Source organism: Aethalodelphis obliquidens, unplaced genomic scaffold (genome assembly GCF_003676395.1).
Source record: "Aethalodelphis obliquidens isolate GAN/ISIS:26980383/991018 unplaced genomic scaffold, ASM367639v1 scaffold2, whole genome shotgun sequence".
Classification (NCBI taxonomy): Eukaryota; Metazoa; Chordata; class Mammalia; order Artiodactyla; family Delphinidae; genus Aethalodelphis; species Aethalodelphis obliquidens.
The window spans coordinates 29,223,515-29,248,229 of record NW_020837946.1 but is presented as its reverse complement, the minus strand read 5'-3'; the positions used below and the strand labels follow the sequence as shown (position 1 = coordinate 29,248,229).

At 37.6% G+C, this 24,715-nt stretch overlaps 1 protein-coding gene across 1 annotated transcript in view; it reads left to right on the top strand.

Moving 5' to 3' along the window:
- Nucleotides 1-24,388, top strand: part of ADAM23 (ADAM metallopeptidase domain 23) — a 165,997-nt gene extending 141,609 nt beyond the window's left edge. Inside the window, exons 24-26 of the mRNA XM_027123202.1 lie at nucleotides 1,640-1,751; nucleotides 13,448-13,538; nucleotides 20,711-24,388. Coding sequence (XP_026979003.1) covers nucleotides 1,640-1,751; nucleotides 13,448-13,538; nucleotides 20,711-20,759 — 252 coding nt within the window. The 3' untranslated portion in view covers nucleotides 20,760-24,388. The remainder of the gene's footprint in view (nucleotides 1-1,639; nucleotides 1,752-13,447; nucleotides 13,539-20,710) is intronic.
- Nucleotides 24,389-24,715: the final 327 nt, after the last annotated feature.

Genomic DNA, 24,715 nt, shown 5'->3' with positions numbered 1-24,715 from the left:
CACCCTCTCAGTAACTGCCTTCCGGCTACTCAACATGCATACTGAGTATCTATGTGTGCAAGATCACACTAGACTAGAGGTTGGATCACAGCTGTAATTCACGTGTTTAAAGTTGTACGGTGATGCTTGGACCGTTGGCAGCCAAAGAGAAGATGTACTTTCTATGACAACTGCATGTAGCTTTAATTCTATGCACAAAGTGTTTGGGCAGATGCTTCCTGGCAAACCGAGGTTTAATACTTAAAAGCACATTTTAATAATTATTTAAATTGGGTTTAGTAAAAGAAAAGTAGTTCAGAATTTAAACAGCCTTCTGAAATGGAAAAAAACAGACATGAAGAAACTCAGAGTGATCATCTCAAAGGAAGATGCTGCAATGAAGGTAAAAATAATCCAAAATATAGATAGCTAAACAGGTGATACGTCGTAGAACAAGGTAGAAAGACATAAGAAGCTTATGCCCAATGACTATGATTTCGTGTTTGGTTGAAATCATAGGCTCACTGGGAGGCAGTACAGCCTAGTGGTCAAGAACATGGATTTTGTGGCTAGAAAGAATCCTGGGTTTGAATCCTGGCTCTGCTTCTTTCTATCCCAGTGACTTTGGGCAAGTCACTCAACCTCTCTCAGCCATCAGGGTGCTAGTGTGAGTATTAAATGAGATGCTATACACAAAGCACTGAGCATAAGTACCCAGCACATAGTAAATGTAGTAAATATTCAATAATTGCTACAGTAAAGTAAAAGCACTGGGCAGACCTCTCAGTTATTCAGTTATTGTTCTGAAAGCATTATAAAATTTATTGCTTTAAAAAGGCGCGTGAGTCTGCACTACCCCCCCCACTTTTTCATCTTGTTAAAAAAGGGGTTAAATTCAGCCTGTTAATCATAATCATGGTGTTATGTCATTTCAGATTAAAAAGCTCTTATTCCAATAAGCCTAAATTCGATTTTATCATCTCTAAAATAATCTATCTGCGAATGTATTTCACAGGCAGATGAGGATTTAACCTACTCTGTCTCTAGTTTGTGGATGTATTTATTTCATCTAAATTACACATCCATTCCAGAATGCTGCTTGGTCCCCAGAGGAAGAGAAAGGGACAGAGATCGCTCTAGGATGGTCTTCAGCCTGGCTGACTGAGACAGGAGTGATACCGCGGGCAGGCAGGGAAGGTGGGAGGGTGTGTGTTTGGCTGGCAGAGTGCCCCCTAATGACTTCTGTGTTGAGCGTGGTGGGATAATGCAGTGCATTGGTGATTTATGCCTCCAGGTATTTCATCTCTGGCAATGCCTCTTAAACCCAGTATCGCTTAATTTCTTGAGTTAAGCATATATGTTTCTACATTGTCAGACATTTGTGTACTTAAATAATATCAACACGAGTAATTAACATTTAATTAAAAAATTTCTTCCTTTTATTCTTGATTTTTCTATAATTAACTGAAAAAAACCATCATCCAACTATTGGATCTATACATTGTTTCCCCTTGTCTAGTATTCAAAACCATGGGAAATTTTAAAAAATTCCCAATGGGTTTTAAAGCCTCTGCCTTGTTCCATGTCCCTTTTACATTTATCACCATTATTCCACCAAGTGCAGTGAAAATGGCGCATCTCTGTTCTTTGTTCTTCACAGGTGTGCAGTAATGAAGCCACCTGCATCTGTGATTTCACCTGGGCAGGGACAGACTGCAGTATCCGGGATCCAGTTAGGAGCCTGCACCCCCCGAAGGACGAAGGACCCAAGGGTTTGTGTGATTTCGGTTTCAGTTCCTTGCATACTGAATTCATTGGTACTCTTCCAGTGGCACCAATATAACAACTTCATAGATTTGACAGGAGACACATAAGAATATCTCTTTTTGCTGTTAAAATGTATGATTCATATCACTACAGAATTAAGGGTTCTTGTAATATAACATTGAAAAAAAATGTTTGTTACCTGTTAGCCTAGAACTGAGATTGGGAAGAAGTAAATATACCAATTTCCTTTCTTTCCTTTAAACCTCATTTTTCTTCCATAATCACAAATGTTAATCATTTTATAGTTTGTCTAAGCTATGCCAGTGTTTTTAATAGATAAACTCTTTTTCACTGACATGAGACTCTGGTCATTCCTCACTACTTGAGTCCTTCCAGAAGGAAGTTGTAGTCTTCCATGCTCTGTTTAAGCACACTTTTGATTAGGAAGAAATTGGAATACTTCACAGACCTCTAATACTTCAAAGAGAAAACGTGAAAGATCTGGAACTTTGTTTTAACCAGCCATTAAAAGGAGTTTAGAGTTAGAAGGAGTCTCAGTGGCCATCTAGAACCACCCTCATTTTTTTTTTTTACATCTTTATTGGAGTATAATTGCTTTACAATGGTGTGTTAGTTTCTGCTTTATAACAAAGTGAATCAGCTATACATATACATATATCCCCATATATCCTCCCTCTTGAGTCTCCCTCCCACCCTCCCTATCCCACCCCTCTAGGTGGTCACAAAGCACTGAGCTGATCTCCCTGTGCTATGCGGCTGCTTCCCACTAGCTATCTATTTCACATTTGGTAGTATATATATGTCCATGCCACTCTCTCACTTTGTCCCAGCTTACCCTTCCCCCTCCCCGTGTCCTCAAGTCCATTCTCTACGTCTACGTCTTTATTCCTGTCCTGCCCCTAGGTTCTTCAGAACCTTTTTTTTTTTAGATTCCATATATATGTGTTAGCATATGGTATTTGTTTTTCTCTTTCTGGCTTACTTCACTCTGTATGACAGTCTCTAGGTCCATCCTCCTCACTACAAATAACTCAGTTTTGTTTCTTTTTATGGCTGAGTAATATTCCATTGTATATATGTGCCACATCTTCTTTACCCATTCATCTGTCGATGGACACTTAGGTTGCTTCCATGTCCTGGCTATTGTAAATAGTGCTGCAGTGAACATTGTGGTACATGACTCTTTTTGAATTATGGTTTTCGCAGGGTATATGCCCAGTAGTGGGATTGCTGGGTCATATGGTAATTCTATTTTTAGTTTTTTAAGGAACCTCCATACTGTTCTCCATAGTGGCTGTATCAATTTACATTCCCACCAACAGTGCAAGAGGTTTCCCTTTTCTCCATACCCTCTCCAGCATTTATTGTTTGTAGATTTTTTGGTGATGGCCATTCTGACTGGAACCACCCACATTTTGTAGATGGGAACTCTCAGCCCCTGAGGTCAGGTGACATACTATGGTTACTCAGGTAACCAGAGGCAGGGCTGGGACCGGGACCCAAGTGCCCAAACTCAGGCCTATTCTCTTTTTTTACATCGTGTTATAATGTAGCCTGTGTCATCATAAATATGATAGTCACTTTCTCACTATTCTTCCCATTCCCAACCCATTTTATGATTTTCAAAGATCTAGAAAAGTCATCAGTTACAGTAGGCTTACTATAGCATCTATAGCATTGTACCTGAGAAACCAAAAAATGACTAGAACGAATGTTGTACACCAATGGGCATTGTATATCAGGTTCTTCTTTTTCATGGTACTGCTAACAGTATTTTATGAATAACTATCATGCTTTTTTTTCCCGAAGGCAGGAAAAATGCATATAGAAATAGTGTCATTTTGATGTGCTTAGTTTTGGATGAAAGTGCCTTTAACCTCTCTGAGCTTCAGTATTGTCCATATAGGAAACTATGACTTCGAAAGCGTATGAAGTTCCATAGTCCTCAATTCCTGAAGAGATTTAGGCTGATTTGGGTGCATGTGTAATGTTCAGTAGGAGTGGGTGTGTTAAAACACTTCTCATGAGTTTGCTTAATATGCCGTGATATTAAGATTCTATAAGAATCACAAGCACACCCTCACAGTCTATTTCTGTTCTCCTTCTATTTCTAAAAAGGAACCAATTCCACTTTTACATTTAGTCTTTCGTTACTTTAAAATTAGTACAAAAAATTCTTGGATCCACCTTCAGAACTTAGATTTAGAGAAGATTTAGGCTCTGACAAGAAGGAGAGATTCATTCTTTCCAAATTTTCTCGCCATAGCATGTCTGTGATTCTCTGAAAGATCTAGATGCTGTTTCCTCAAGTGATGTATAAGGATGCCTGAACAGATGAGCAGACCTAAAGTGACTTCGACTTTGTCCTTTTTCATTATGTAGGATAGGGGATAATTAATTGTCTGGTTCTCTCTATTCCCCGTTCCTTCACTCACCTGTGCCTAGAAAACTTACTTGGAAGCATAAAGTAAACTACATTCTAGAGAAGAGAATATCCATAGCTGCCTTTTGTTTTGTTTTGCTGTCTTCCCATTTCATGTGGTGCTAGTTTTCATTATCTTCTGAAGATAACCTTTTTGATCATTAAAGTTTATTGTAGGAAATTTTGAAAATACAGAAAAGATTAAAAAGAGGATAAAAACCATTCTTAATCTGGCCACTCAGAGGTAATCAATGTTAGCATTCTGGTAAGTTTCTTTCCTATTGCATATTTTCTTTTTTTTTTTAAATTCTTAATGAAGACAGTGGAATCATTTGAGTAAACCTACCAATTGGCTCTAAAATTTCTAAAATCCTCATGAATCTCTAATAATCTTGATTCATTTGAAAAAAGCCATTAATTGATATAAACAAAGAGCAGTTATTATTGTAAATTATCAGATTTCCAGAAAAGTCAAGCAATTTTAGAACAAAGAAATAATGGCTCTATCCATAACGGTCGCTTATATCTTTTCAGCCTCTATAGGAAACTCCAGTAATACACTAGGAAAATGGGAAACAACAGAAATAAAAATTTAAACACTTGGCTGTAGATTTTTGATATTCTGGTTAAAAGAAGATGGTAAAAGAGAAACTAGGTACTTTTACTTCTATTTTTTAATCCAGATAGCAAATATTTATTGATTCTCTACTATTTAAAAGTCAGCACATCCTTGCACATAGTAGGCACTCAATAAATATCACATTCCTTCTCTTTGGGAATATATAAAGGAAGTGAAATGGTGCATGGAGTGCTGATTTTCCGTTTTTCAGAATCCATTTGTTGTATTGCCTTGCTGAAGAGTAACAAGTAATGAACTCAAGGTATTGAAACAATCAGTACTTCCTTGACTGTAGGTTCAGCAGCTGTATGAGGTGCCAAAGTTTTTCTCTATAACTTTGTGCTCTACATTCTTTCTCATGATTGAATTGGTCTGGTGTTGGATCAAGGCCAAATTAGTAAAAAAATAAAGGTGAATTCTGTGACTCTGTTTCCATTGATTTGAGGAAGTCAGAAATGAACCAATGTGTTTTGGGTATTCCTTTCATTTTAACTATAGGTTCCTGGAAGAATAAAAATTCAACTTCTCTATCTAGGTAGGGATGAAAAACACACATGAAAGTATTGCCATTGAAGTCACTCTGTACTCACTAAAGTTGTCCACTGTTAACCCACTGTTTAAAGCATGCTAGATTCTTTGCTCCAACTCTCAAATCAAAATTACTACAAGACAAGAAATAGGATCTCAGTGCAAAAACCATGTGGGTGAGGATTTTTTAAAAAAGATTTTCTATCACATATTACTTCATTCATGTTTTCTACATTGTCATCCATTTTACATATGAAGACTTTTCTGGGTCCCTCTTCTCCCAACCTGTTTCCACTGAACTCCCTGAAAGAAATTATTTTGGTTTGTTCTACAAGGGTAAAATATGTTGGAACTCTGTTTAGAAGACCTAGAATTTCCACCTGCTGTAAGGAGAACCACGTCAAGTACCAGTAATTTTTGTAATGTGTAGGCATCGTTGCGCAGTGCTTATTATGAAATACAGTGGAACTTTTCTCACTGGTTGGTTTGCAGCACCATTGTAGGAGGAAAGAGAAGAAACTGGAACATATCAAATATTTTTATTGATATATATAAGGACAAAGAACGGTCCTGGGAAGCTTTGGTCAGAGCCTTTCATCATGACAATAGTCATCAGATCAGAGATGGAAGGGCCTTAGTGGCAATTCAGTTCAGACCCATTGTTTTAAAAATGAGAAAACTAAATTAGCAAGGTTAACGGCCAGTTAGGTGCAGAGCCAACAATAAAACGGAGATCACCTGATCTTCAGCCCAATGTTTTCTTTCTGTTATTGCACACAGCCTGAGTTAAAGCTGGGTGTTCAGTTATGCTGCTAGTTTTCATAGCAGTACTAAGTAGAAAGGGTGAAAAAAATAAAACAGGTAATGATTAAGCTTATTAGCTGATCCATTATTGTCAAAGCAAGCATTATATTATTAACATTTAGCAGTATGTTTTCATTTTTGTTTTCCTCTTTCTGTTGTTGGCTGGATTATTATTATTATTTTTAATCTTGGTCCCTGCTATCATATGTGATAAGAGGTAGAATTTTTGAGACATATATAATATCAAGATACGAACTATGAAATTTTTCCTTTTCTTAGGAATTTCTATTTTATATGTAGAATTCTTCCACAGACTAGTCATGCTTCAGACACTTTGAAATTGTGTTTTTGAAACTGAGCGATTGGCTTTTTTCTTTTCTTGCTTTTAGAGACTTTCTGAAACAAAAAGCTGCATTATTTCATCTATGTGATTCCAATGAACCAAAAGGGGCTATAATCCTGCATCCTTTAATACTTCAAAGGCAGGAGGCATCAAAGCCATCACTTGTACTCTATGCACCAAAGTTCCTTCTGCAGAGATTTATTATCTTGTTAAAATTTAAGATTAGAAATAAATACTATACTTAATCTTTAACCAAACTGTGTTGTTTGCTCCCTTACTCTTACACCGTATTTTCTGGAACCCCCAAAAAAAGGCATTTGGTAGATAACAAATGAGTGAGTGAATGAACAAATACAGTCACATAATAAATAAATTCTTACAGAAGTGAAACTAGATCATAGGCCCCTAAAGATCCAAGGAATTTTTTTTCAATGAGAAGATATATTCTTTGTAGCTGTGAAGAGCAGCTGAGACCTTGGTTTCTGAATATTTCCCCCTGTACAAATCCACCCACCTGTGAGCCACTCAGTGAATTCATGCCAGTTTGAAAACACGTTGAGTTGCTACCTACTGAAAGAGATAACCCTGTCAAGTATCATGATAAAGAATCAAATGCATTTTACATATATTTTTAGTACACCACCATTAAAAGTAGTGGGAGGGAGGGAGAGCAAAGACGGGAGAGGATACCTTTGAAAAAGCTATTTTTCCACTTACTTTTATGTTGCTTTGGTGTTGACTACTCATCAGTTAAGAACTGGAGATAACTGTTCTTGCTCAGGGGAGATTAAAGACTATATCTGTTTATCTTGAATACATATTTGAAGCATCTGTAGAAGTCTTAGTCCTCTGGTTGTTTCTAACACCTGCATGATTGATTGCCTAATTCTCTGGGTTCTGCAGTGAGAAATTACATCCATAGCAAATACAAAAAGCCTTTTAAAATAGCTATTTTTAGTCATCATTCATACAGTTACTATAAAGATAACAAATATTCATTTATCATTATGTTTTACAGAGATGTGTGTGTGTTTCTTGTAATTTAGCACATACAGCTTATATAAGAATTAACGAGGTAATAGTACTCTCACGTACTTCGGGTCTGAGGGCCAATGCCTAAAACTTAAGCAAAAAAAGCAAAAAAAAAAAAAAATGGTAACATGATGTATCCTGGTTAATTTAGTATTCTGAAAGCAATGATTTTCTAAGGACTCAAAAAAAGAAAAAATAAGGCACTCGATCTAGAATACCCTTCATCCCAATATTTACCTCCACAATTTGGAAATCTGAGCCATCAGTTAGGTTATTTTGAATTATAATGTACTGTCATATTTGGAAAACATTGCCACCACCTTATATGTTGGTCTTCTTTCTTTTCCCCTCAATGCTCTCCATAGACTTTCTCTGTTTTCTGTTGTGTCCCCCATCTTTTTCGTTATTTTAAGAACAACTCAGGTTGTGCTTAGTTAATGATAAAACTAGAATCTCTCACTCAGATTATTTGCTCTGTGATAAAATGAAGCAATTGTACTGTTGCTCACCAAGGTCCCCTCTCTTCTTTGGGAGAATATTTAGCTCAAAATGTTAACAAGCCCAATATTAAGCCTTAAAAAATTGTGACTTCGAGTCATAGTTCTTTGTTTCCCATAACACACAATCTGTGTGAATGCAGCCTTGTGGAAGCTAATTTCGGTCTTCATCGGTAAAGTGATTGAAGCCAGTACTTTTGATTCACATAGAAATGTGAGTTAAAGTGCATTTTTGTCCACAGGTTTGCATGTATAGTCACAGCCGCACAGACACATTCAACCCTGAATAACCTGCCTCCCTCCTTCAATGCTAAACTTCATCTTGCCCATGCAGAGAACGCTGGGGACCTGTGCTCATTCCAGGCCCATTTTGCAACCTGCCAAAGCTATTCACAGAAGTCGTGATGTGCGGGGATGGAGTGTCTCCACTCAGCCATCCGCTACTGCATGGTTTGAAGCAATTAAGACAGTTTCCCGGAGACCCTAACTTTCTCTCAGTGCGTAGTTTATACACTGGAGACTATAAACAAAAACTAAATGTCCCAATACAATGTGTGTCCCAAACATTGCAGGTTATTTGAGATACACTTTTCCAGATAAAGTAAATTTCCAGGTAAAAATGTGGTTCATTTGAAATATATTCTGTTTTAAATTTGTAAGGATTTTCACAAAATTGGAATAAGATCTGAATTTCAAAAAAGATATAGCTTCTTAGGCATATTTCGTGGTTTGAGAAGTTTATAAAAAGCATAGTAATGGTTTATTACTTTCATAACCAAAATACAGATTTGCTGTTATGCAATTAAAATTACATTTTAATTTTATCTCATTCCGTGTAGGACCTATAACTCAAATTGGATTATTTACATGTTTAAAGTATTTATAAAAGATTATGTTTTTAAGTAGCATCTGTGGAATTTGAACATAAATTCAAAATCATCCTCAAATATTTGCAATGTGTATGTAGATCTTAACTTCAAATCTTAAAGCAAAGATCTCAATCTTTAACCGACTTTCAGAGCATTTCCTGAACGGATTATGTGTATGTTAGTGAAATCAGTGTGTAATTAATTTCCTTTGTTAAAAAAATCTCCGTTTTCCCTCCACACAGTGAGCATGGCCACAAGCAGGCTAATAGGTGCTGTGGCCGGCACCATTCTGGCCCTGGGGTGATTTTTGGAGGCACAGGGTGGGGAATAGAGTAAGCATCTATCTGCGTTTCAGAGTGTTTCTGTTTGGTTCCTGGCGTGTGAGCTGACCCTCGGCATCTGACTCCCTCATGTGTTGTCTCATTGCTGTGTTCCCCGTGGTAGTGCCCCTTGTGGTGTGATTTGGATGTGTTTGTGTCCTGTGGTTTTCTCGTGCAGTGGAGAACCTTCTCCTGTCTGGAACAATGTGGGGCATAAAATAATATTGGGGTGCTTATGATGTCTTCACAATTAAGGCAATGGTCCAAAAGCTTCCATTGCTCCTCCATTTGTAAAAGTAATTTTAAGATACAGACTTTTTTGGACAAACTATTGACAAAAATGCTTTTATATGAGAGTTTGTTAGGATTCTTATAACAAGTTTAATCTTCACCAGTCAAATAGATCCATGTATACAGCTAGGAATTATCAACAGCTGTAGCTCCTTTTAAAGATAATCCAAATGTAGCCACTAATATTTCCTCCATTTATTTAGAGTGATACAGGAGGCTTCAGCTTAATTTTTTTTAAAAAAGAAGATATTCAGGATACTGCCTTTATTTTCTTCTTATAGAATAGGTTAATCATTCAAATCAGAAGTTTACATAAATATTTGGAAACAAGGAGCCTTAAGAAAGGGAAGATATTTAGTGCAAACCTTAAGTGAACAGTTGCAAATTATCTGGTGCGTTTGTCTTAAAAATAACGAGTGTATAAATAAATATATTGTGTGCCACTTGCCCTACACAGAAATACAGCTCTTCTCATTGGTGCTTTAATTTAGGTTGCTCTGTACTTGATCCACATCCTCACAACAGCTGTCATTTCTCCATGGGATATTGCTTTTATGAGGTTGCCAATCTGTAGACTAAAAGATTATCCTAATATTTTCCCCCTCTAATTACAGAGAAAGCATTTACAAATAACAGAAATACCCCACATATGCTGTCTTTTCTATTCAGTGTAGTGGTGGTAACCCTCCCCAGTGGCCCAGGAATGATTTCCTAGTATCTTAAGGAAACACCAGATAAACTCTATTCAACCTCCCCAAACCACGGGCTTGTTGCTAACATCACACATGTTCCTCCTTAGTGCCATTAGTTGCTGCACACAGTACAGTATGGGCCTGGGAGACCTCGGCACCAAAATAGCATTAAGAGAGGAGGAGTCCAGAGGTGTCACTTTGTGTTGAAGATTACCTAAGCTTTCTCTCCCCGGACTGAAGGGCTTTGACTAGACTGGGATCTTCTAACTCACATCCCATCTGTATGGACTGTGAAGCTAATTAACCCAAGGGAAGCTAAAATACTGGAAAAGATACTTTATTTCTCTTTACTTGTTAGAAAATAAATATTTTATTTCTCCTTGCTTACTTGTATATGACAGAGGTAAAATATTTAGAGAAAACAAGAACTTTGCCCTGTAAAATTTCACTTTGGGTCTGTTAACTGGATTATATACAGAAGCAACATTCCTTTTCCAGGAGAAATTCTGTATACATTTATGTGAAATTCCTCCTTGAAGAAAGGTAGTTTTCTAAAAAATCATCCCAATTCCATTTTTTATATTATTTTATAGTATATAAATTCCATTTTATATCATTTTATACTATTTATTGGCCATAACTGAAATGTACTAACAGAAGGGATGAATTTTAATAAATTTCCCTTGGAAAAATTTAGAGCTGGGCAAAATCCAAGGCCTTTGCTGTAAGGCATAGTCTTTGTTACCAACCTTTGTTTCATCTACCCTTCCACTGTTGTTAGCTTGTGGCTTTTTCTGGTTGTGACAGGTAAGTCCGTATAAGCATATATGTATTTCTTCAAAATAGATTTATTTATTTAACTTGGTTTCTGCACTCTTTTTGTCTATTAGTTTACTGGTTTTTTTCCTTCCAATTCTAAATTTTGCCATAATTGCTAAAAACAGAAATATAGCTTTTTAAAAATAAAATCCACATAGTAGGATATAGATGGTTTTAACACTTTTTGGTTCAACTGATAGTATTAATGTTCATTTAGTCACTGAGGATTCCACAGAGCTTTTTTTTTTGGGTTTTGTTTGGGATTTTTGCCTTTACTTCTACTCCTTAGTTTATAATTGTAAATCAGGAACGGAATGTAGACGGCAATACAAATTTTTTGAAAGTTTGTTTCAAAATTTGATTCCTTATTAAAATGTGGGAGTTTGGGATTGACATATACACACTGCTATATTTAAAATAGATAACCAACAAGGACCTACTGTATAGCCCAAGGATGTCTGCTTAATATTCTGTAACAACCTAACTGGGAAAAGAATTTGAAAAAGAATAGATACATGTATATGTATAACTGAATCACTTTGCTGTACACCTGAAACTAACACAACATTGTTAATGAACCATACTCCAATATAAAATAAAAATTTTTAAAAAAAGAACAAAAGCAGAAAAAAATGTGGGGAGGAAATACAGCTAAATGGGATAATGTTTAGCAATCTTAAAGATAGTAAATTGTTTTGGCTTTGCAGGCCGCAGGGTGTCTGTCATAGCCTGTGCATACCTCTGCTGTCTCTGCATGAAAGCAGCCATAAACAGTATGTAAACCAATGAACGTGGCTGTGTTCCAATAAAATTTCTTTGCCAAAAAAGCATCGGGGGCATATTTGGCCTGTGGTCTGTAGTTCGCTGACCCTCAATTTGTAGCATAAGCTTGAGAGTCAGACAAATTTGTGTTCAGATTTTGCCTCTGTCACTTATTAACTTCTAGAAGCCTCTGTTTCTTCATCTATTAAGCAGGGATAATCATAGTTCTTATCTCGTAAGGTTTTTGTGAGGATCAAATGAAATAATATTTGTCAAGAGCTTAGAACTGTACCCGGCATGTAGTAAGTGCTCAATGTACAGTAGGTAATCTGCTTTTCCTGCACTCATTATTATTTATTATTTTCAGTGTGTCTCTACAGGCCACTGAGATTTATGTTCTGTAGAACCTCAGTGGTTAGCCTGTGAAGACCACATCCCCCAGCCTCCCATTGTCCCCCAGACTCACTCATCCTCCACCTCCCCACTCATGCCCACAGCACTGGGAGGTCTCCGAGTGAAAACATACAATGCACACAATTTTGGTGCTGCTAAAATGGCATCCATTTATGTACACAGTTGAGGGCACTGATGTGAGCAGAAAAGAGAATTTTTTACACAGAAATGAATGTATACACAAACTCAGGATCTTAGGGGAACTATGAAAATTGGCCTCGTGACTTCTGAAACAGAGATGTATAGTTAGGACTGGAAGTGGCTTGCCGTTAGCAGCACTGGACCTGCATATTAGCATCCTGGAGGTTGTGATACTTAGAATAATTCGTTTGCTGAAGTTAGCGTTTCTTACATTTAAAAACAGTGAGCTAAAGTATTTTCCATGTGGGTGGAGAGGATTTACTGTATGTTTCAACTCTTAAACAACTGATAGAAGCTCCACCTTGCATTTTCTTTCTTGCTGTCTTTCCGACTCTCTCTCTCTCTCTCTCTCTTTTTTTTTTTTTTTAACTATCTCTAAGCCTCAGATTTCTCTTAGCAATAACTGGAAAATTGAAGATAGATTCAATTTTCAAAAGAACCTAAGGAATCTTTTTCCCATTTCTACTGAATTACCCAAATGAATTTTATGCTTCCTTTATATCTTGTCTTTGGAACCCCATGTTGCTGTGTAAACACTGTATAGGTCTGTACAGTGAAGCTCTTTGAGAGCTTCAACGTTTCTATTTTTTGATACCCTCCTTCCGACTTCTACATTTTAACTGTCTCCAACGGGGGATAAAAAATTTAGCATTCAGACAACTTTATGTGCTGCTTGAAAGAGCATTTCAGTGGAATAGTTTTCCTTCTTTTCATGCCCTCATTTGCCAGTCAGATTGAATGAATTCTAACGCAGTAGTGTTCTTTATTCGCTCTTTTACTTGTTTGATTCGTGATACTGGGAAAGGGGAGGAGAAGAAAGATGGGCAACGGCAGCTATTGGGCATCCATAATTTGCTTCAAATTCTGAAAAAGGTGAACGGAATGAATTATTCTGTCAGTGGTGCAGAAACTTTGGATTTCCAGGTAGATGAATCCAAGCAGTAGCTGTCTATAAATAAAGGCGATTTAAGTGTTTAGCGATCTTTTATGCAGGGGACTTACTTCCTGAAACTGCTTATGTGCCTGTCCCTGGTGGTAATGAAAGTGGTCGGCTCATATGACTTTCTTCCCATGATCCTTTGTCACAGGTCCTAGTGCCACCAATCTCATAATAGGCTCCATCGCTGGTGCCATCCTGGTAGCAGCTATTGTCCTTGGGGGCACAGGATGGGGATTTAAGTAAGCAATGCCGCATGTCTTCTTCTCAGTGGCTCTGGTACTTCTCTTTTCTGCTTACATAACTAAGTTTTGAGTTCCTGCTACCAGATTTCGAGTTTTAACAATAAAACTGCTAAAAATAAATATTTTTGTTCAGAAATGGGTCAGAAATGAAGAAACATGGAACCTCAAATTATCATCTTCAGGCAAGTGGGAAAACATGAAATGTAGAAGGCATTCACGTGCACTGCTTAAAGGAGAAGTTCTTTGATAAAATAACTTTTAGGAGCAAGCATCCTGAGAAACATTTATTTATATGCAGATAATCTAGGAAACTATGTCATTGGAAATAAGTGGATAAAACTGTTTAAAACTGGTGTATATGCCATTGACATTTTGAAATTTTCACAACCTAAGTAACCATTTGGTTCTTATTTTTCACATGTAACATGTATAGCTTTGTGATTCGAAAAGCTTCATTAATTTTATAAAAACAGATGTAAAAAATAGTTTGATTAATTCCCTAACCTACTGAATTGGTTTCTCATTGGAATTTGAAGTCTGTGGCTTTGTGACACTTCCTATTTTCTAATGAACTGTTAATATTGACATGACTGGCAGGCCTTTGTGTTTTCATATGACCTTTCAGTTTGGATTGTACATTGATCACTGAAGTAAGTTTGTTTAAATAGACACACCAGATAATCACAAACAAACCTTAATTGTGGTCCAAGTTTTTGGACCTAATTTATCCAGTTTGGATGTTTCCATACCTTGGATTCATTGGATAATTGCCTTTTATACCTTTTCGTGCTGTGACGACTTGATTATTGTGGTTTGTAGATAAGACCTCCTGTGCCAAACACTCCCTGTGATCAATTCAGTTTCAATTAGATCTAGGGAAACAAATTTAAACAGGAAATAAGACCATTACCCAAATTCAAAACCCACTTTGCCTCCTTCTGGTTATTTAACAGAGGAAGTTTTTGACCTAAATTGAAAGTTTCAATTGAAATTGAAAGTTTCTGACCTTGAATTATCTGAATAATTGCCTTAATTATGAACTTTATTCTATTTTATGTTTGGAATTCTGAATTCAATATATTTAAACCAGGTAAAATGTTATTATTAGAAACTGATTATGAAAGAAAAACAAACCAATAGATGATTTAAATAAATTCAACATTTTCTGCTAATTTTGTTATTATATTAAGATTTAATGCATAAGCCTACAAGGTTTTGAGTGGCTTCAAGTTGGAAAGGTGTTATCAGATGGGATGTCTTTTCTACAGGGATATTTATAAACTTGAACTTGTTTGGCGAAACAGTAATTTTGGCATCGAAATACTTTGAAAAACACACACAAAGTAAGCAAGTCCTGTTTAAATTTCTTGTATGGTATTACCAAAATATTGCCCAGATGGTGAGTCTCTCACATGGTACCTAACAAAAGAATATATGTTTGTTTGGGCTGACCTAATTCCAACAAAAACTTTTCAGTGTCTCATTACTGTAAAAATGTCATTGTACGTTGCAGTAGTTCCAGGATCTGTTATCATTCTAGAATGCTCCTTTGAACTTTTTCAAAAATATGCCTCAAGAAAAATAAATTGGGCTCATGCCCAGGCTTATGCCTCCTTAGTGTTAGGAAACCTCAGTTTCAAAGGCCTGGAGAAGAGTCTCCTGGGCATCTTTGCCATCCAGCCACCTGCAGTGACAGATGTATCACTTCAGCATTTGGAGATAAGAGCACTGTTCTGTAGCAGGACCTCAAAACAGTGGCCTGGCCTAGCTCACAGCTTGAATTGCATGTTTCTTTGGGGAAAAACAAAAAAGCCTTTATCACTGTGTATATAAGTGGATTAGGCCCGTACAGTTTATTTATATCTGCGAGAGATGTCTAATCATCAGAACACACACACACACACAAAAAGAGGGGAGAAATGGATACTTAATGAGGTGAGAAAAACAGCCTTTCTGGGGATGCTGTGCAGACACGTGTACGGCTGGGCTGTGTCAATACCCCTTCCCATCCCTCTGACCCTTATAGGAAGACATTGTAGCAGGCACACAGTAGTGCGAAGTAAATATTTGTATGCCCTGAAACAAAGAAAAAAATGAAGGCAGAATTCTCGAACATGTCGCTTTAGCCGTTTAAATTCGGAGAAGCTGCTACTCTTTGTGCTATTGGTTTGCTCCATGAGGAGCTTTATATTTTCAGAGTTTAGATCTTTAGATTTTAATAGTAACCATGTGGTTTGTATGAAACTTTAAATAACTGCTTACACCTTGCAATAAAACGCTTTGGGTGCTGAATGATAAAGCTTAGGTTTTCCCACCATTTGGACAGTTTTGGAGATGATTAGTCTAGAGGTGATTTGGAAGTAAAATTATTTGCTAGTTGAACTGAAACTTCGAGTTTTTTCATTTAGTTCAGTGTAGATACAAAAGAGTTTTCTTTAGAATCAGAAGTTGAAAACAGTTTTTAAAAAGGATTGCTCTAAATAAATACCTTTATTGGAAATCCCTCCTGAAACGGGTTTTTATTACTAGACGGGAAATTGGCAAAGTAGCCTGAAGAATCTGAGGGTACATAAACTTTTAGATTAAAGGAAAATATATTAACTGCTCAGGGGAAGTACTGCTTTTTCCTAATGTCACATTTCTTTAGGTATAACACTGAGTAACATAGATGTGGAGGAAGTATCATACCAAACATAATCTGTTAGAGTATGCATGAGAAATACAGCTGTGCTCTGACTCCTGACACTGTCTGCCGTTCTTTATGGTTCTTTTTTTTAAACCATATTTCCCCTGAAATAGGTGGTAAAGCATAAGCATATGTGAGTGTACATGCATGTGTGAATGTGTACATATTTGTGTATGTAAAGTGATAATGAAGCTTTATCAAGATTGCTGTGGTCAAAAAAATAATATGAATTTAGATTACTTCTTTTTAGCAGAATAGTAGAGTCTGAAAGTTTTGGTTAACGTAAGTAAGACTTGCATGAGCAAGGTTGTGAAACTCTTAAAAAGAAAAAAATGCTTAATTTGGTAGGTTATTTTTTTTTTAATATTCTGATGTATTGGATAATGTGGTAAGCATACCTTAGTAACTTCAGTTAATTGCATATTCCAAGTATGAAGATGGCTAAGGGATAATTCAGTCTATGAACTCACAGTCTTTGGGGGTGTCAGGATTTTTCTCTGAGAAATCCTGTGAAAACTGAACATAGGCCCTTGGCACACCAATTTGTCCAACTTTCCACCACGTCTGCATCGATTTACACTCACCCCATGCTCTTTTTTTCTCTCCATCCCTACACCCACTAAATAAAGCTACGAATTGTGCTGCGGAAGATTGCAAACCTCTGTCCTGGTTGACTCCTGGAGACTCATGGCCCCTATCCAGTGCTGAATAATCATGCTGCTCCACTAGGTCATTAGAGCTGTTGCTTTCCCTGGACTTTGGAAAAAAATTGAGAAAATGAAGGATCGTTTTAGTAGCATTTAGGATCTAAAGCTTAGGAAAAGTGACAAATATATAAAAAGAAAATTGCATCTCTCCATCTAAAAATGAACAGAATTGCTGTTATTAACCTAGATATGGCTTTTTAGCTGAATTCCTTAAATTTGAAGACAGGAATTTTGATGTGAACAATATGGTCATTTATATGCACATAAAGTATATCAACATCATAGGCAATGGTAGTAGAAAAGAGGAATTCTAGGTGATGGTAGGAAAAGAACTTGAAGGTAATAGATGATGCCATAGTTTGTTGGCAATTCATATCACAAGATTTTAGGATGAATATTGAGTTCTTCCAACCATAGTATAATCTCAGTCTGTGGAAGACTGTTGCCATGTCCCATTATTCCGCTGCTTGCTCTCTGCATGGGATTTGGTGGCAGGAGTGGCCGTCCTAGCCTGGCAGAGCTCCTCCTGACATTAAAAGTGTTAATTTAATAAGTCTGTGGAATTACATATGTGGTTTCCTCTCTATGAGAAGTTACTTGGGATACAAGTCCTTACTGAGCCTGACTTGAACTCTAGGAGATTCTGTTTGGCTTGTTCCTTGTCATTGGAAGTGCTAAAGAAAGGACTGTTTAGGTGCTTGCAATAAATGAAATTTATTTATGATATCTGGATTATCACAAGGAAAGTTAACCGAATTGTTTGAATGTCACATTGGATGAAATTTGAAAGGAACTTAATATTGCTAATTACATTTTCTCAAAAAAGCAAATGTCCTTTTTTCTTTGTTTTGCTTTTCATTTTTATAGAGTTAGGAAATGGGATCAATTTTAGGTAGTCTTTCCATGAGGAGGATAGCCAGACTGCCGCTTATCTTAATTACATGACCATATCCCAGTGCAAAATAAGGAGCCCTGTTCCTCTAGTACCTGCGACTCCTGGGTTAGGCACTTTCTCACTCAGACCTCACAGGTGGTGTTGGTGTTGGGTTGGCCAGAAAGACCCACTTCAGCTCCCTGACTCAACCCCCTGGGGAAGGGAACTCAGTCTAAGGTGACCAAGGAGGCGGGGTTGGGCAAAGGGTTCTTGGTGGGCAGGTGATGACTCATCATGGAAAGAAAAGAAGGTCTTAGTGGTGGATAGACATACCCTTAAAAGAAGACCTGAGACTTTGCAATTCCAAGATGGTTATTGTTACCTGAAGTGCTTTTTAAAAATTTTGTATAGATGTATATGTAGTATAATATATAGTAGACAAAAGTACAGGTTTTTCAAAAGTAGTGAAAATGGATGAAAACTGGGTCAATGCAGGGTTTATGGATTACACTAATATTTTATAATGATCCAGAAATACCTTGCAGGTTATGATGAAAAAGTGAGCTGCCTTCAGAATCTAGTGAGCAGAGGTATTCAGAGGAAACACTGTGGAAGAAAAGCAGCAGACATCTACGCATGAGAGTAGTGCTTTCTCATTAAAATAGAACAAAAAGACTTGACAGGCAGTTCTCAACGTACAGTAGCCCATAGTGGTTTTACAGTTTACCCCTGAGGAACCCTCAAAGTCAGCCTGCTGCAGGAGTATCCCTCTCTGTCTTCATCACGGGGCTCCACTTTCTCCCTGCTGGGACATCAGTGGAGGAAACATGGGCCTGGAATTCCCCATTGGTTTCTAGAGTCCATTTTCCCATAGACAGGAGGGTGGCTTGGCTTCCTGGTCTGGCCTGGGAGTCCAGTCATACTGTAGAACATTTTTTGTATAAAAAATGCAATCTAAGCTTCAAAAACTGACTTTTAAAAGGAGCACAAGCTTCTGGACACTAGACGTTGCCTGTATGCCAGGCTGAAATGGAATTTCATATCTCCATTTTAAAATGAACCAGGGAATTCCTGGTTAGGACTCAGTGCTTTCACTGCCGTGGGCCCGGGTTCGATCCTTGGTCAGGGAACTAAGATGCCACAAGCTGCACGGTGCAGCCAAAAAAAAAAAAAAAGAACCACATTGTCATGATGACCGTAAACGTGGCTATTTATCTGATGTTCCCTGAACTTGAATGAGGGCAATATAGTCATTTACATGGGTAGCATGAGCACACTTGATCTTTCCTCCACATCCGCTTTTGACGTTAGTTTGACATTTCTCATGAGTTCCAGCAATACATATCTAAATAGGTTGGGGCTCCTAGTCCGTCAGGGTCATTTCACAAGGTCAAGCAGTCCCTGTTTTTCCCCACCTGACTCGCAGGGTGTGTGGTTCCTTATACATCTGCCTTCAAGGGCAGTGAACATAGGTAGAGACACAGGTCCTGTGCTCTGAAGTAAACTAGCTCAGTGACAGATACATCACGGGAGACTTCCTGTTTGTTCTCACCTCTCTTTCCTGGGCAGCTTCAATAATGGCTGCTTTTAAGAATACTGACCCAAAAGAGGGTTGAAGGGTTGGGGAATGGTGAAGAGAAAAAAGTAGCACTGTTGGAAATAGTGTTTGCACTACATGTTAGCCAGTGATCCACATGCTTAAGCCATTAATGAAGATGCCATAATGAAAAGGTTAAAAAAGAGAAGGGAGATTTTCTTTAAAGATGTTTATTTTTGCTATTTCAAAAGAGAAGCATAAAAGTGGTCATCTCGGAAAAAAATAAGAACTTTGCAGGGTGTCTTTCTACATATTTTGAGCTTTGGTATTGTTCTGATTTTGAATTACCTCTGAGCGAGGAGGAATATACTGTAATCCTTTTGGTACTTAGAGCTGTAAGGGTATCCAGCTGGCCCCAAGTGAGTGGGCAGGGGGATGAGGGATCCTGGGGACTCGTTGGTCTCCAGGTTTGCATGATGCCGCGGTGGCAGCTGCGTTGCACCCGCTCAGTGTGCAGACTGAATGCATGAGCCCCCTTGCTCGATGCCCCACATAAAGCCAGACCACGGGGAGGTTGCAACTAACTTTTGTTGTTGCCTTGTAGTGTCTTGCTGGTTCTTTCTTTTCTCTTTTTAAACATAGGAACCTCTTTTTAGGAGACCGGACACCGTGAGCAAGGCATTTTAACTTGCTTACTTCAAACTAAGCTAAGCTGCTGCATTTGCTTAACTAACCCAAGCCTGTGTCCATTCTCCCTTGAGTGTACTGTCTTACTGTGCACTCAGGTTTTCAACTTTCTAGGTAAGAAAAATGCTTGTTCCAGAGTAGGGTAAGAGCTCACACCACCAAGGCAGCAAGATAACTGAGTAGAGCAAAGGTATTTTGTTTTGTTTTTGTTTTTTCCACTTTGACAAAAGCGGATCCACTGATATAGAACTCTCAAGTTCTGGAAGGAAGTAGCTATAAGACCTGCAGAATTTTTCTTAGTTTTGCTAATAGCCCCCTAAGTGGGAGAGCCTCCCTGGAATAATTTACATCTAGTTAAAATTAGCCATGTCATTTACTTCTGAAACAGACAAATTGGGCTGCCTGTGGCTTTCTGTGGTTTACAATGAACAACTTGAAGCTTCTTTTGGTATTCATAAATAAATATACACTGGCAGGGAGGTTGTACCAACAGCCAAAAGTGTGAGCTGTTCTGTTTCAATTTCAAGTTATTTGGGAACATCTGCCTTGGGGCCAGTTGATCACTTTGCTCTGGAACTAGCATTGTTGTCATTATCATTACCCTTCTCTCATCACTATCTGATTGATATTGTGGATTTTTCCCCTCTGCTTGCATCTTCTTTTGACGCACTCTGGAAGAAATGTCAAGAAGAGGAGGTTCGATCCTACTCAGCAAGGCCCCATCTGAATCAGCGGCACTGGATGAATGGCATCTTGCACTGTTGGATTCTGGGTATGACATACTTGCAGCATCGTTGCCAGAACTCTTAAGTCTGTAAACAAAAACACTGGGTGGTAATGACTACAGAACTAAAGTTGGGGTGACAGGGATGGGGTAAAAGAAAACTGTCCTTTTTGGAAATAATTTCAAAGAACCTCCTCCCACCACCTGTCAATAAAAGGGAGCAAAAGACAATGTTATAAAAAGAACGATTTCAGAATTTTTTTTTCCAATGAAAGGAAGAAGGAACAACAACAAAAATTAAGTGCAATAAAAGAACCATTAAAAAATAGCAAATGTTTTTTTTTCTTTCCTCAGCCTGTTGGCACTTAATATCTTCTAAATGGTTTGGCATGATTTTTTTTTTCTTTTCCTACCAATGACACACTCCAGTGGCATGAAGATCAAAGGGTAAAATCTGCATGGCATATATACAACAAGCAGCTAGCAAGCCAACCACAGCAAAACCTGCAACTGAATTCCTAAGGTGAAGGTGACAGATGAGCCCATGGAAGCTGCCTGACCCCCAGCCCCCTAGTCTAGACCAGGCCACGAGGAGCTCCACACACCCCTGCTCTTGTTGATTCACTTTCCCGTTGTCTTTTCTCCTGGACCGAGCATCCTTTGGAAATGGGAGCTGGAATTTGAACAATGAAGCTATTGTATAGTTCTTTTATAAATGTAAATATGGAAATAAGAGATTTTGAAACATCGTTTTCACTTGTCTGTACTGAAATATTTCTCTTGTAAAGGTTCTCTGTAAATTTGAGTTTATTGTTTGCTCCCCATCTTTTTGGGTTCTTTTCTCTATTTCTTTCTGTCTCTGTCCTTCTCTCTTGTAACATGTTGTACAGTGATTCTTAGGTTTGCTTCAAAAAAGACAGATGTGGCCACAGATTCAGGGATTTGGGGCACAAAACAGGTGCAATTAAAAAATGAAATGCTTGAATGAGACGAAATGCTTGAAACCAAAAATAAACAAAGTGTGGGGGACACAAAGAACAAAATAACCCATATGAAAAATATAAAAATTATGTAAATGCAAATATATGTACTAAGTCTCTAAATTTTTTTGGATGTCATTATAAACATATGTATATAATGTAAGAAAGTAGACACCCTCTCAAATTAATCACAAAAGTGCCAAGCTCACGGTTTTAGCTTTTGGTTCTGACAATTTTCTTTCCCTGTCTTTAATGTGAAAGGAGGATAAACTTAAAGCCTTAAATTAAAAAATAATTTTTAAATGTTGAAAGCTTGAGGAAGAAGTTAAGCTTTCCATTTTATTCATATCTATTATTGTCAATATTTCATTCATGCTTTCAACTTCCTGCCTCAAAATATATATGGTAGATACCCACTGTAAAGCTGGTCATGGGGACAGAAACAACAATTACCTTCTTGTGAGCATTGTTAAAACAGGCTTTACTTCTGTGTGTTGTATTTTCAACAAACCTTGTTTGGCCCACAGTGTATGGCCGGTCGGTGGAATGTTGCGCTGGATTACAACGGGATTCTACTATATACAAATTCACATCCTTCTTTCCCCTGCTGGCAGATTTGCAGATGTAATCTGGGTTCCCAGGTCCCTCTAAATTTAATTCACTGTCATTGAATTCTTCTTCCATTTATGGTCAAGATAGCTTTTGTTCAAGTGTTAGGTATATACTTTCATAAAGAAATTTGGTCCCAGCTTTGTTTTGAATGTAAAAACTTGTACATGATCCTTTCAGTGAGCAGCCTTCTAGAGATGAGTTTTACTGAAGGCCCCCAAAGAGCCCACACTTCTTTAATGTCCTGTTTTTAGAAACAGGACATCCAATTGTACTAGTCACTTCTTCATGACAACCAAATTAGTTGCTAGATCGAGCTTTAAATTCCTCTTCGGCGAGATTCATGACGCTAGTCTCACCACTCTTGCTTGGACTTTGCAAAGGATTAAGTCCGAAAAATGTACTGCTGAAACAGTGGGGTTTTCCCCAGGTTATCTTTAATTGTGGAAGTATCGCAATCATAGAGCAGAAACCTTAATTTCTCTATGCTACAATAAACCGTAACCTAACATCTTAATCCTGTTACTGCTTTCTGAGTCCTAGGTGCTACACAGGTAGGCAGTCTTTCTCTAGAACTAGCTGTATGTTTATATCGTACTCACAGGGCTACCTACAAGGTTTATCAGCCGTACTCTTGGCTTCCTAAGACACAGGGTGTATCCCTCTACCAAGCGGCACGGGCCCTTAGAGGAAGCTTGGAGGAAACTCAGATTACTCGGCATCTCTTCCTGTCACCACATCGTTTACATCTCTCTGTTGCTGGGTCCTATTCATTAGTGGATACTCAGCTGCTGCTGAGTCCACCGTACACATTTCACTGCTGTTCCAGAGGCACCACGGTGACTTAATAGATACAAAACCATGGTAGTGCAAACAAGTTAAATCTATTGTTAACTTTTGAGCATTTCACAAACAACATTGTAAATGTGCGATGTTATGTTTTAAATCAGACCACAGTGGTCCCCAAATATTATGTACATATGGCAAATGTCAGTGTAACTTTTTGTTACACTGGCAATTTCATAGGTAATGAAACCTATGCTCCAGTGTTAAATTATTTGTGTGTATATGTAAAGTACACAAGCTTTAAGCTACCTGTGTATGACTATGAAAGATAATGCAACCATACCAGTTGTGAACAGTGGATTATAGTTATTTTTGATGGTATTAGGTTATGTAGTTTCAAACTCTGTTGTATTTTCTCTTGCATATGCCATTCATTTGCTGATTCTTGTGGTGTGAATATGCCTTTTTATTCGTTTGAGCTCAAAACACAAGCATATCACTGTTTAATGTTACCCAACAAGAGTTAGTGTTAAGTGATGACAAGTTCCCATTTCACCTGCTTACTTTTGCTACATTAAGTAATAACACATGGATGAGGAGATGTGCGCTGACTTCATTGCTCACCCTGGGATACTGCATGAGCCCATCAAATTAGAGCTACTCCTATTAGATAAATGAGCAGTACACATAAGTGCATGTTATAAAACATGAATCACATAGAGCTGTGGAGTTTTACCAAGTGGAATGTGTGTGGGTTTAGTTTCTGTTTTTCTTTTTTTACTATGCAAAGATGGGAAATGTACAAACTTCTCAAAGACTGGTGTCTGAAGATCTTTCCAAACAGTACTTGAACCCTTTCTTTAAAGTTATCCCATCATATTTTATAGCATTGTTGCTTCCATTGTTAATTTTTATTTTTAAATAGTTTCCAGTTTTTTAAGTGCACAACCTGAAGTTTTGTTGGAAGTTAATAAATTCATTCATACCTTGTTGGCTGTCTATGGATGGAGATTCAGTAGTCATTGTATGCATCTGTAGTCAAGTGTATATTAAAACTTTTGTTAACATTGAGTGTTGTAGCTTTTTACTTTGATCATTTTTCTTAAACCCTTTTTCTGTGTCCTCTTGTATTGTTGGTTAAGTGGCTGTGCGCCTGACACGATCAAGAGTTTTAGTACTGGTCTCTTAATCAAAGGCTCACTAAAAATTTGATCAGTCAATGGAGCAAAATAAAATCTCTGATTAATGATAAATATATTGCTGATTAGGATTCAGTTTCAGTGGATTTATTGGAAATGCTTTGCTTTTAGTAAGTCAGGGGGAAAAAACACCTTAGGACTATATCATTACCATTTTTTTTTCTTTAGTGTCTCTCTACTGGGTTTAAAGAGGGGATGGCTAGTCATAGCATCCACACTTTTGACCTGGTACCATTAGAATCAAACTAAAAAGAAAAATAGAAGTATTTGGTTATCTAAATTGTATGATCAGAAACATTCAAAGAAGGAAGGTATTTCCTCACACCTTGCATGGGATTGGTCATCAAATAATATTCATTCTCCATGAAGGTCTCTCAGTGTTTCC